The sequence below is a fragment of the Anopheles maculipalpis genome, chromosome X (assembly GCF_943734695.1).
Source record: "Anopheles maculipalpis chromosome X, idAnoMacuDA_375_x, whole genome shotgun sequence".
Classification (NCBI taxonomy): Eukaryota; Metazoa; Arthropoda; class Insecta; order Diptera; family Culicidae; genus Anopheles; species Anopheles maculipalpis.
The window spans coordinates 3,648,193-3,662,108 of NC_064870.1; the positions used below are offsets into that span (position 1 = coordinate 3,648,193).

Consider the following 13,916-nt stretch of genomic DNA (forward strand, 5'->3'; position numbering starts at 1 on the left):
GTTGAGATTTCTCGCTGGAGGGGAGTCAGTGTGTTCCCACGGCCTCCTCTCTCTCTGATTTTCCTCCTGCCCAACAGGTGGGTTCGAGAAGAGGGGGACTTGCTTTTACGCTTTACAAATTTCGCCATTGAATCGAGCATCGTTTCGGTACCACTTACCTTGTGCTTGTCGATGTGTAGTGATCGAAGGTAAGGATCAAATAGTAGCTTCTCCGGTTCCACATTAATCGGTGACTGGCGGCGCCCCTTGTTGCACATGTTCCACTGTGGGTTGATTAGTCCCCAGAAGGCGGGCCCTGTGGATGGAAAAGAAGTAGGGAGAAGAATAATGAAAAATAAAAAAAACGGTTAGATAAACAACTGGATGAGGAAGAAATGGAAGGATGGGTTCGTCGCTAGTGTCCATCTAGCTTTAGTACATTACATCTCGTTTCTTGATTGTTTGGATATCGTTTGGATCTACCGGACCTCAAAGGATTCGCAGAGTTCTTAAAATCGATGTTATTTACATCGACTTTTGACAATATCCCACTAGCTACACGTCATTTCCTCAACGGATACAAGATGTCAATGTCCTCGTATCCTGTGCGCTGTCATTTTTCTCGGACTCCTCTCCCATAAAATTGACGTTTCTTCCCTCCTTTCGTCATTCATGTTTGGTAGTGCTGCTGTAACTATCATTAAATTGTTTTTGTTTGTCACTTTGACAGCTGGTGCTTTCGCGATTTAACGAAAGCAAAAGCTTGACGAAAGTTTGAGGACACAAACTCGAACGCCGTAATGCCTCGCTTTACTCGATTTGGGATCGAGAGAAGATTTTGTTTGAAGGCTGGCTCCGTGACTAACTTTTCCTCTCACCCATACATACAACTTCCCGATCTTTTCCATCCCCCAAAAGGAAACGTTTGCTAAGCGGAAATGCACCTTTTCGCTCGCCTCAAATCGCTTAAACCTTCCATTCCAATCGATAAACATTTAACAAGATCATCACCTCTCAACCTGTGTGGTCTGGTGGAAACTTCAGCTGTCTTGTTTGCGCTCTCTCTCTCTCCTCTTTCTCCTTCTGTGTGCACGTCAATCGATTCGCAAACAAATCCAATTCCCTTCTTTAACCTAATGGGCTCTCGCCCACAGAAACGTTGCCGAAGAATCCTTAGCACAGAGTTATTCACGAACTTTAACTTCAACTTTACCGGATACGGTAAATAAAGTGCAACACCGGCAAGTAAGTAAGGTGTATGGAGTGGGCTCCTGGGACCAAACCAATTCAAGATGCTCCGAGAAGCAGCGGCCAAAAAAAAAAAAAACAAAATTACACAACACACAACAACAACCCCCCCATGCCGCTCTCTCTCGCACTCGCTATCTTTATCTCTTTTGTGAACCTCGACTAGTGAAGAAGCCTGGCGCGAATCGAAGAATAATGCCAAAGTTTTCGAATACCAAATTAAATTCCTTTACTGTGCGGGCGTGTACCGCGTGTTGTGCAACGCTCGCTGCTCCGGTGCTCCGGTGGTAGGACTCATAGTAGAAAGGAATTGAACTCCATCGCTACCTAGGTAGCGTCTTGGCGTTGGTGTCTTCCCCGCATAAGGCATAACATCGTCGGGCGTTCCCGAGTTTTGGCTTCCAATTCTTGCTGTTTGGCGGTAAACGCTAAAGCATTTAGCGTTTGGCGTGTATTTCCCAACAATCATTCAGCAAATAATGATCCTAAAAGCTCATCCCGCGCGCAGCATCAAACGTAAAATTAATTGCAGGATTTCTGCGCAAGCAGCAAAAACGCTTTTGACGTCCTTTTAAAGGGCAGGGCTCGCTCGAAAATTGTCTCCATTTTGCCATTTTCCGGACCAACGAAACGCTTACCACGGTCATCTGGTTGCAAGAATTCCATTATTTCTGCGCCACCATCCGCGCCAAAGTCAGGTGCGTTGTAAAATAGAAAGCCACGGGCAAGAATTCCGTCCGGGAATGTTTGCAAACATTCGGCTCACCAAGATTGTCCGCCTGAACCCCAGCTTCATCGCTATGCTTTCTTCGGTCGAAGGCAATTATTGCTTACCGCTCGTAACGGACATGGACGCGTCGGAGGGGCAAGCGTACAAAAAGGTGAAAACCCCTTCTTTTTTTTTGAAAATGAAAACACGAAGCTTCTATTGCATTGCGGAATGGAGAGGATAGGTGGTTTTGGGCGGGGGGTAGGTGGTCGGAACAAAATGGAAATTTATCAATTTCGCTTGTTCGTCTGGCGCTTGGCGTCGTTTTCGGGAAGTTGCCCAGAAGCCTAGAGGGGCGAATTATATTCCTGTCGATGTTGGGCCTCCCAGGAACTTCGCTGCCTATTTTTAAGGATTCATTCAATTACGAATCCAGCAACCAGTAGTAAGCACCAGATGGGCGGAGAAGAGTGGGGGGAAGGAGTGATGAGCGAGTGGAAAACCACGAAGCAAGAGCATTGTTTCTGCGAGCGATATTCGGCTGAGATATGCGTGATTCTTACGCTCCTTCCTATTCGGCTCTGGGGAATGTGGGGTGGGGGAGGGGGGGGGGAGGTTGTTTCGGTGGAGGAACATTTTGCATTTTCTATCCGCTGTCTGTCGGGAAATGGTTTGGCGGATGTGATGTATGCAGCTTACCGTTTTTGCTTCTCATTCTCGTTCCATCGTAACAAAGCCGGCTCACATGAACCTTAGTGAAAGATTTATTCGACATCTGAAGCGAGCACATAGTTACTGGCTCACATGAACGCACAAGAGCACCTTTGTGCGCTAATTAATTCTTTTCATCATCGTTTCCATCACAGCTTCTTAATGCTGGATGTGTTTCTTAGGGGATTAAAACGGAATCGATTGCAAAACGGAAGCGTGAGAAAGCATTTCTCACCACACCAGTGGTATTTCGTTATGTGGGATGTGGTCACATTTCCTCATCATCAGCTGGCTCCATTGTTGCAGCAAATTGCTGTAGAATGTTATTTTAATAAGTTAATGGATTGTCCATTGCGCCTGGTGCTTTATTGTCTTCAGTTTAGTACGTAATTGATTATTGTGCCTTAAAAAAGGGATAAACTTTTTTGATATTTACTTTCTTAAGTCAGCATGCAAATTTAGCTTAGTTTAAGTTAACGACTTAGATGAATTAGTGCGTTAAAAAAGCCACTCCTTTGCCACAATTATCTCGAACGATCGCTACATTCGGTGGGCTATCGTTTGTTTCACTTGTACTTGTAGTAAGAACCTCAAAGAGCCTCCATCCTCCAGGCAAGTGCTCAAAGCAGAACAACAACTTATGCTAAGTGAAAACAAACATGTGTAGTCAAATCAGTACGAGGGTAACACTTGTACACACACACACACACACACCTGGTGGCACAACACTTGCCGTAGATTTAATGCACCTAAGTTGTGTGTCTGTTGGGAGGGACGTGCAAGAAAATTGGAAAACAAGCAGCACCGGCACACCGACACAGAAAAGAAAGACAAAACAAGGATAGGAGAAACGGCTCTCGTAGCGAAACCCACCGCTCTCAGCGCGTTTTGTTGATAAAGATGCCACCGGTACGATAATTTCATCGGCAACCACCGACAAAGTAAACACCGCACTGACATGAGCTTTGAAAGGGCCAGGCCCCGTCGCTCGGTGGTGGTATCGCTGTGTACGCTTTATTACACGATGACGGGGTTTTTTGCCTCCCAAACCCGCTCGCCTCGACAATCCCCCCGCAAAACCAGAAGGCAAAAGATGAGCTGGCACCGATAAGCGAGTGTGTTGAAGCGTCTGGATAAAATGCTAGCGCTTAAAAGGATTATGTTAAAGTAAGTGTGGCTGTATGGCGTGTGTGTGTGTGTGCGTGCTTGTGCCGTTTTTTCTCTCTTTTCTTGCGCTCTTCAATTCGCGCTTAATGCAGCAGAGTCCATTGCATATGAGGGAGGGGGGCTAGGATCAGACCATACTTTCCCATTTCCCAAGAACACGAGCGTGCTCACAAAAGGTCACACACACACACACGCACACACGGTTTGGCACACAACTTCTAATTCATTCCGATGGAGCCGCCTGGTGGTGTAGTGGTCGAATTCTGCTGGATGGGGGCGCCCGGTACGCGGTACGGCCGGGCACGATGGATGCATTTTGGAAAGCTCTGGCGCGCGTACACACATATCGAGCGTTAGACATATTTGTGCTAGACATGCAAAATCCGTTTCCGATTCACTCGCTAAAACGAGTGCCAGGAAATCGAGGGTCATCGCACAAAAGCACACACACACACACATACAAAAAAAAAACCTCGTTTAGGTAGGGAGGGTTGGCTCGAGCGCGCGCACATTCAGCATAAAACTGCAACCACGGAGCGCTCTAAAGTAAACGGAGCGATCAAGATTGTGGCGCCCCATTCCATCCGTCGACCGGAACAAAATGAATGAGCGGCACGTGTGTGTGTGTGCAGCAGTAGCAGTAAAAAAAAAACCTTTTGGGTTTGGGCTGCCATTACACCGTTTCGAATCTGGGCCCGGGAGGAAAGATTCGTATGACTCTATTCGAGGTATGCAGAAGCACTCGAATTGAAATGCAACGATGTTACAAGTAGGTGCAGCGTCGTCGATCTCGCTTGCGTCCTGCGTAAGCAGTTCCAGTGGGAAGCTCAGGCCCCATTAGTGCTAAGGGGCATTGAAGGATGGTGGAAGTTGAACATCGAGACGCGCGCAAAGGCATTCGATCGGTTCTTGCAAGAAGGGAACGATACGCTGCGAAGTTCCCATTAAATTCCTTTATCGGTCATATATTCATCGCTAAACTATTTGTATGGAATTACGAACCGGATAAGAAGAAGTTTGCATTGTTGAGAACAAATGTCGATAATCCTGCAACATCGGAACATTTCGTCCCTTTATATTGAACAAACTAGAAAATAGTGTGACGCTCAGAAAAAAGCTCTTCTACGATCCGTTTCCAAATGGAAAGAGAAAATTGTAAAGGAAGTCTAATACTTCAATTATCACTCTAACATCTCACATTGTTTGTCTGTCTGTCTTCGCATACCGGGAGACTGCGAGAGAAGATGGAATGAGTGTGAGCCTAACCGTATGGACGACAACTCGATCGATCGAAGGGCGTCGTAAGCATTTGTTGCGCGCACACACACACATGCTCGGGAATGTGTGTAATTGACGATGTCGGTTGTCAGGCCGGTGCCCGGTTTGCACTTTCGTGCTGTACCACCGAAAACAGCCAAACAATCAGCGATGGAGTCTTTTGTCGGGATATTGATGCGCCGCAAAATTGGAGAGTTTTGACGGTGGTTTGTCACCTTCCGACTATCGGGTGAAACGATCTCGTGTGGACGCACTCTTCGGACGAGTAGGAGGGGAGGGGGGGGGGGGGTTTGTGGAAAGACACACTCGAACCAGTCATACAAGTCAGTGGCAGACGGTAGCGGAACTGTTTATTTGCCACGATTTGCAGGACGTAGATGGGTTGGATGAAGGAAGCAGCCGGGAGCGGGGGTTATGATGGTGTGCCGTTCACGTGACAGTTCACGGATGTTGGTATGAATTCGAAATGGTGGACTTCCAGTAGTACTCTACCGAGGAAACAGTGTGCGTGTGTGTGGTGCGCCTGATTGTTAGGCAAGCTCCATAACACGTAAGGCAGAAACCAGCGCCGACAGGCGAGTGACGTGAAGTGCTGGCTATTATTTGCAGGTTTTTGATGGGCATTGCATCCATTGTTCGTGGAGGCATTAGGGCTTGTAATGTGCGCCGAGGTAGGGTTGGTTGTACGCTTCGCCCGACAAGCGTACAAGTGGCCTGTACATCGAGTTTATATATCTTTATATTTTCGATCGACGATGGGGGAGGGCCCGCGTGGCCCCGTCACTAGCAAGCGAGACAAGTCTTAACCATCCAAATATACTGCAGCTACTTAGAATTTTGAATAGTTCCTTTCGTAGCAAACTAACGCCTATTTTTGTGCGGCTATGGGTAACATTAAGAGCACCCTTACGATGTGCCATTTAGAGTGGACGCCATTCGAGAAGCCATTAATAAGCGACCTTCTATACACCACAACAAATTGCTATTGAAAGCATAAGCAAATCTTACCTGAAATTCCGTCGTATGTCCACCATTCTTCCCAGCTGGCTTCGATTTCTGCAGAAAAAAAAAGAAAAAAAATATTAAATATAGAAAAATGACTAACAGGGTATGCTTTTGCGTTGGTCGTTCTTGCCAAAACATCCTTTCGACGGATGAAAAATGCAAAAAAGAAATACGATAAACTCCATCTGGCGAAGAGATTCACCTTGCATTACATGAATAAAATATTTTAATTCAATCATGTTTTTTTGGTGCCTCGCGGGGAAGGATAAACGCGAAGGACAGGATAGGCTAGACCGTCGAACGAGGAGCGCCCGCAAGGAAAACAAATCACGTTGTGTGCGCTTGTTTGTGCCTACTGCAATGAGCAGCTGGAAACTCGCACCCTTTAACCGTAGAGCACTGATTGTACCACATGTCGCGTACCTTTGGTAGAAAGGCCGGCGTATCCTGCTCTTGCTCTGGCAGCATCTCACTCTCTCAGGACACAGACACTTCGTGGTCGTGAATCATCTGCTTTCCTATAGTGTTTCTTTTTCTCCCAAGTTCCTGCATTGCCCTTTCGACCGTGTTGCTTAAAATTCGTCTAGCAACGTCGCCTAGCAGAAACCAGATCACGATGTTGAACTTCCTTCGAAAAGGGAAGGGTTTAATGTTTGCACTAAAAACAAAAAACGTTCTACTTATATAGTGCTCCAAATTAACGCCATTCTTATGATTCAGATAAAAACATTTTGTGCTTAAAAATTGCATAACTTTGTTGGCAACTGTTTCGATTTGACCACTACGTTGTTGTGCCGCTCGAAGCAGAAAACGCTCGTACCTTAAATGGTGCTTTTTAAAATGGTGCTATTATCGTTCGTGATAGCTTTTGTTTCCGGACAAAAGCAACTGGAAAACAAGATTGCGGATGCAATACTGGGTAGTTGGTAGATAAGAGGAGACTATTTTTCTCACTCGTTAACAGGAAGAAAGAGAGATTCAAACGGTTGTAGTTTGTTTCTTTTAAATTGGCAGCAATCTTTAGGACGCCAGCGTCAGAAATATTAAGTAAATTGTTCAGATATGAGTCAGAACACTAACTGCCAACTGCCGACTAACTTCAAGATGCCAGATTCGAGTTTGAGTTTTCAATTTCAACAACAACGTCTTCAAAAGGTTGGACCCAAGGATTTGAGAACTTGGCAATGACACGGTCAACATATATGGTAAAGGTGAGAGAGTCTCGTCCAGTCATACATCCGTGTCTGTTACGGATGTTACTCGACTTCAGACATTTATGGGGACATAATTACGGGCCATCATTCCGACACCAAACGGAGACACGATTGAGGAAATTTAGTAGTGAAGAACGAGTTTTTCCCTCCAGGAGGACTAGAGGGACAATCTCGGCCTCGCAGCACTCTAAAAGAAGCACAGTGTTTGAATTTTGGCGTGTTGATCCTACATTCCTTAGTGTCTCAGTAAACGGCCCAGCGATAGAATTGCTGAAACCCCAAGGATATAAATAATCTTTCACTCGATTATCCGGTTTTCGGTTTCTGCTGTCATCTGTCAGCACTGGTTGGAAAAGGTGACCAGCAGCCAACGACCACACTATCATTTCTGGGGGTTTGCTGTCTAATGTTTCTTGAAATCTTTTCCTGATGGTAGTCTCCGGTACATTTCGCAGTAGATAAGCGGTGGTGGAAATGGAAACCATTGCGCTTCCAAGTCGTGTTACTGACTAGCTGTACCGATTGGAAACGTGGGCAGAGTTCTCTGTGCCCCTCTATCCTCTCTCACTCTCTCTTTCTCTCACCTCCATCCAACCATCCCCCGGAGGGAGTTTAGATAATGTGACAACTAGCAGAAAGGATAGTGAAGCGTTCCGTGACGCGCATCGTATTGTTGGGTTAGGGACAGAAGACAGAAATGAAACAATAATCAACCAACACGAGACAAGTAAAGCGCTTAGTGATAAGCGAGATAAAGCGACAAGCGACGAACCCTTCACACACCACCTCTGTAAACGGTGGGGGCACAAAATCTGTTCGGCGTTCTGTTGTCCAGCAGCATGCGATTTATTTTTACGCTGCCTTTTTTTTTTTCTTCAACCATCATCGCGTGCTAAACTTTTTCACGTCGCGCTCCATCTTCCGAAAGATGGTTTTAAAAAGGAATGGTCGTAAGATGTGTCTTTGTTTCATCTTTCAGCTCGGTTAAAACTTGTCCATTCTGTTGCGACCATGCAAAGCGGCAAAGGAAACGAACGCTATAAGCGTGTCGACAGCTTTGCTACTAACCAGGCGCCAGCCAGACGAAACGTTGCCGAAAACCCATCGACTGTCATTGAATTGTCAGTGGCGCAGAGGAGGGGGCGCCTGGAGATATTGAAGTCAAAATCGGCAAGAACACAAAGCAACACAAAAAAAAAACTGTTGGCAAACTTCATTCACGCAAGCCACACTCGGGCGAAAGATGTTTTATCTGTTTTCCCTACTTTATCGTGACCAACTCTTCTTAGATTGGAGTAAATCGCTTCGAATCCCGCGAGCCGGAGTGAGAGTGAAGGGGGAGGATAAAAAAAACAAAACATTCTTCTTGAATCATCCAGCAAACAACAAATCCCTTCTTCCATCTCACTCCCTTCGTCTTAGCACACTCAAAGCAGCTCAAAGGGCCAAAGAACAGCGATTGAGAAAAATTTATGGAAGGAAGAAATATTTTGGCGTCAAAATGTCTGGCGCCATGATTATTTTATTACGCTCCGTTCGCGCGACGGTCTCGAGAAAGTCGTATCCTGCTTTCCTGCTCCACCCTTTTCATACTCCCGTTTCATCCTTCTTTGTTTTTTTTTTGTTGTTGGTACAGTAGCTATTTTTCCTACGTGGGGCGTGTGTATCATGACGTCGAAGTAAGGACAGAGAAACCCCCCCCCCCCCCCCCCCCCCCGCAAGAATCATGGCGAGCGTGTGTGCGGGTATCTCCTTTTCCGACATCCTGCCGCTTGTCGGACACTCATCATTTTCTCTTTTGTTTTCTTTTGCCCTCTCCCCACCACCCGCCTCCCCTAGTTTTCCTGTGTAGCGTGCCGCAGCGTCAATCAGTCGAAGCGAAGCGTTCAACAATTTTCGGTCTTGGCAAAGTGATTTTTGCTTTTCCTCCTTTTCGATCCCCTTTTCACAACTTCCCTCCTCCAGCCAACCCCTCAACTAGCAGGAGGATATTTCTTCCTCCAAAGGTTTTAGCTTTCGGTGCCGCCAAAAAGTTGGTAGCGCAGCCTGGGTTGTGTGTGCTGTGTGTTGGCTGGCACAGGAAAGGAAGGATAATTTTTGCTCTGTTTCGTTTTTCTCGAAAACCATGATATGTGAGCGTGGTGTTTTTCTCCCGCTTCCTTCTATTCGGTGGGAAGGGGGGTGAAGGTAGATCTTTTGGCTGTGCGGGCGCCGCGTGGTAATCTGCTGATGAAGGTGGTGCAGACCATTTTTCTGCGTCGTTCTGTTTCTGAGACTAGCGAGAATGTGGAAAATCGGATGAAGTCGTTCAAAATGAGTCAAGCGCTCGAAGGATATTTTATTTCAACTACTTTCTGAGCTTCTTCTTTCCATCCCCTCCCCACACCGTGTTAGCAAGGAAGCGATACTTCTTGGCGGAGGGCAGAGCGAAACCATCCTGCACAGGAACGGAATGATTGCCGGCGCTACCGGGCCAAATCAATGCGAAATGTTCCACCGATTGATTCCGTGCCAGGGAGCCAAACTCTATCTCTAGGGGTTGATTTGGGCCGAGGGATGTGGGGGGGGGGGGGGGAAGGGACAAGAAGAAGAAGAGCGAATGTGTTAGATAATTTTTTTTCCTTCTCCCATTTTTAAACCTCCTCCCCTGTAAAACTTTACCGCACCAGCACCGTAGCGAGACAGATACCGGAAAGATGTCGTTGCTTCCTTGGAAACGGAAAGTACAAGGAAAAAGAAAACGGTGAAAAATGAACCCCAGTCGCCGCACGATGCTTTTAGAACCATCGACAGGCTGCAAATAAAACAAGCAAACTAGTACGGTTGCCGTGCAGGAGAGGCCGATTGGGAAAGATGAGCACGGAAACATGCTGCCGAGGGGGGGGAAAACGCGTTGCCATGGATCATTGAAGTGCCGCTCGGAAAAATAGTTGAGTCTTAAATTCGCATCAAAACAGCACAGCGGCACTGAAAAATATAGGAGAGCAGATTTATGTGTAGTGCTGCCGGGGATGAAGAAGGGGGGGGGGGAGGGAGGGGAGGATATGGGTGGCAAGTAGCAGACAAAATGTCCGCCACGAGTAGGTGAATGGAATATTGGGTGATGGTGTGAACCGAAAACTTTCCGCGTTTTTCTCTCTCTCTCTCGCTCCCTCTCGCACCTTCTTTATTGTTGTTTGGTGCCTTCCGGTGCCTCAAACGCAAGGTGCCAATTGAGTAAATCAACTAAAAACCAACCAATCAGCTTTTGCCGAAGTGGTTTTCATTTTCGATGGAAATTATTTCCAATTTGTGTGCTCCATGCTCAGAAAAGCAACGAAAAAAAAAAACACCGAAGAAAAAAAAAGAAAAAAAATGCATTTTAAACATTCTTTTCTTTTCCTTTTCCACTCTCGGGCGACAGTGCGAGCCTCTGGTATGAATAATTAACATTTTGCAATGATTCTCTAGCGTGCGCTGTCGAGGGAAGGGAAGGGGCGGTAGGGGTAGAAGTTGGGTAAGCGGGACAATAAAATCATTCCCCACTTTGTGGGGCACTACACAATTGCAACACTAAACTCTGTGGCGCATCAACACTGCCCCAAGCGCGCCATTAACGAGACCGGAGCGCCTGAGCGCGCGCGTTCAATCTGTGGCTGCGTTGTGACCGGGATCTGGAGCCAACGCGACGCTGGCAATTGGCCAACTAGTTCTCCATCATCGCTACCCCCCCCCCCCCCCCCCCATCATTCCTGCTAGTTTTGCCCGGTAAAAATTCTGCTAGGGCAAAAACCGCTCCTACCCACACTTTCTGCCCCTTCCATTTCAGTTGCCAGTCCTGTGAAGGGTTCTTTTTATGCTGTGGATCGAAACTTGCTGGCGCCAGAACTTCGCCATCATACAATACATTGCTGTTCGTGTGTATCTGTGCGCGTGTATACGTTTTTTTTTTCCTCGGGTACAGGGAATGCGATATTGTGCCAAGAAAAATATCCCTCCCGGACCTTCGACTATATAAATCGTTACAGCGATTGATTCGCAGACTCATTGGTGCCGCCACCGGGAAAATAACGCTGCACTATTGGGGTGGTGATGGTCAAAAAAAGAAAAACATCCAAAAACTTCTTCGTCTTGTAACGATCATTATAAGCTCAGGGAATGAGTGTAATGCCTCACAAACCACAACTCAAAACATCAAGCACGATAAATTTTTCGTCAAGCAGGTTGTTTGCGAATGCTTGAAAAGAAATGATTATAAGATAAATGATAAATTCTCGTTCAGCAGCATCCATTCGTGCTGGTTACGATTGCTTTTATTATAGTAGGAAATGTTTATGGGTGGAGGCGCCCAGTACTTACTAAAAAAAGCAATTAATTTTAATTGCCAGTTACGATGGACCTAATTGGGCTGAACGGTCAATGGGAGGCACGATTAGAAAGCAGCATGTACGCCTTGCAAACCTTCAACTACATTGAAGAGGCAGGCGGTCATAAATGCATTTTTCCCCGGGGAAAATGCTCGTTTTTCATGTTCTCAGTCAGCCCATAGTCATGCTGGCAGCAACGGCAGCAATAACGGAGAGGGCAGTAAATCAGATATCTTCTTCAGCGATTTTATCCGTGCACGGTTACATCATGCTAGCAAGAAAAGGCACGTGCGATGCATCGTTCAAACTCATTCGTTGGATAAACAATTTATCATCCCCATTTTGCATTGCAAACAACTTTTGAGAGCCAATTCTAAATACAATGCGCACATCAAAAGGTGCTTAATGTTGTTTCTGCTATTATTATCTAACATTAAGCGATTTCCTACCGGCTCAAGGAAAATTTTTTACATGAGCAAAAATTGTCGAACACTTAAAAATGGGTGAATTATATAGCGCGAGAATCGACGTTTCTTCTATGCTCAACTCAATGCCAAACAAAGAATAGGTCAATCGAAATAGTTAAGATAGTTCATGGAAAGCAAAAACCAATTTAGACTAACGATAATGATCGTGAGCGACCAGGCGCCTCCATCGATAAAGAGGATGGGAATTATGAGTGTGCAGCACCCCCCCCCTCCCCCATCCCCTGCCACTGCCTGGACAGTTACGGGCGGGAGAGTTGCATAAAAAAGTAGCGACCATCATTAAGCAATATTCATGGACAACAAAAGCAGTGCAACGTTCGACCGGTACGAGAATCACTCGACAAAAATTGGATCGTACCATATAAAACCAAATCTTATCCTCGACAGAATAGATTCCAACAGCACAAAATTGGAGCTACTCCATCGGTTCCAAATACTTTTATGTAACTTGCACATCACCGCTACTCCTGTCCGTTCCGTTTCCCCCAGCTTTTCTCATGAAAAGTGACACGTGGTTCAAGATTGAAATTAAGGATAAAGAAAACAGGGCGACGAGTAGCACAAGACGTCTATGTATGTGTGTGTGTGTGTGTTTTTTTTTGCTCTCTCACCCACCACCCGCATACGTAACAAGAGGATTTTTTTCTCGGGTAAGAAATTATGGAACAAATCCAAACGAGGACAACCACATACATTCGCCCCCCAAACGCTCCTCGCACACTAATCCGACCAATAAATAGCAGTCGAAAAAATTACCATCCTCCGCACCCCGGGTGCGCCCTCATCCGGTTTGGGGACGATGCTAGTTTCGCTAGATGATATATCCTTTTATCCAAAATGGGCGGTACGACATACTGCCGAGAAGTTTCGTGACTACCCCATCCGAGACACGAAAATCCCTCACGGTCTCCCCAAGCTGGTGTTGTCGTCGGCGCTGTGATTCATTTTGCTTGGCGACAGCCCGCAAACGCAACGGCAAGCTTGTGTGCTGAGCGCGCCCGGGCGCATTAGCTCGCTGCATGGAATATGATAATGAAACACAACATTATCATGCAGCAATTTTCTTCTCCACCCCTCGGGCCCCGTTCGCTTCTCCGCTGGCACTGAAGTAGCTTGCCTTCAATTCCCCCCCCCCCCCTCCCCCCCAACACGTTAGAAAGCGTGTGAGTATGTACGTGTAGACGTATTTATTTTCACCACGACCCTTGCTAAAAAAAACAGCAGCGAGACAGAGTGAATAGTTGTCAGGGGTTTTAAGCACAAGCTTTCGGGATGTTTTGGATGTACGCGAGAGTCTTGGTGCTGTGGTGTAAGAAAATAATCCTATAAATTCTTGTGATGCCGAACAATTGTTTCCCAACGTTTGCAAATGCTTCTCACAGGCTGTGTTAAGCCAGCCTTGCTTGAAACCGTCCCAACAAAAGCCACCATCATTTGAATGGGTAATTTTGCACCAAGCTGCACCTAATTGTGGGAGAGACATTCATCACTCCAACCTCGATCAAACACTCTCTCGCTTTCGGTCGATTCTCTCGATCTGTTATAAGCCTAAAGGATTTGCGGCTGATAAGATACGGCTGATCAGGAGAATCAATGGGGAGGAAGAGAGGGGTTGATCGAGCGAAGGAGACAATAAGGATCGCCAAGAACGAAGCGGGAATTCTGGTGTTAGCTAGCGCGCGCAGCACAAAGTAAATACAGGGAAATGCAAATTATAGCGTGCGGCGGGCCAAGTTTAGCGAATATCGCAATGAAATCCTCGGCCACTGAT

At 46.4% G+C, this 13,916-nt stretch overlaps 5 protein-coding genes across 5 annotated transcripts in view; 3 read left to right on the forward strand and 2 right to left on the reverse strand.

The window, feature by feature from the left end:
* The window catches only part of LOC126561385 (uncharacterized), a 390,544-nt gene that overhangs the window by 242,433 nt on the left and 134,195 nt on the right, over window positions 1–13,916 (forward strand). The window lies entirely within an intron of this gene.
* Window positions 1–13,916, forward strand: part of LOC126557347 (lysophosphatidylcholine acyltransferase-like) — a 238,922-nt gene that overhangs the window by 216,021 nt on the left and 8,985 nt on the right. The gene's annotated exons all lie outside the window — the stretch shown is intronic.
* Window positions 1–13,916, forward strand: part of LOC126557212 (cytoplasmic dynein 1 light intermediate chain 2) — a 367,651-nt gene that overhangs the window by 187,089 nt on the left and 166,646 nt on the right. The gene's annotated exons all lie outside the window — the stretch shown is intronic.
* The window catches only part of LOC126562509 (uncharacterized), a 301,387-nt gene that overhangs the window by 57,626 nt on the left and 229,845 nt on the right, over window positions 1–13,916 (reverse strand). The window lies entirely within an intron of this gene.
* The window catches only part of LOC126559037 (carbonic anhydrase-related protein 10), a 34,756-nt gene that overhangs the window by 10,010 nt on the left and 10,830 nt on the right, over window positions 1–13,916 (reverse strand). The window contains exons 2-3 of the mRNA XM_050215143.1: window positions 6,101–6,148; window positions 159–295 (exon numbers count right to left, since the gene is read on the reverse strand). Of these exons, the coding sequence (XP_050071100.1) occupies window positions 159–295; window positions 6,101–6,148 (185 nt within the window). The remainder of the gene's footprint in view (window positions 1–158; window positions 296–6,100; window positions 6,149–13,916) is intronic.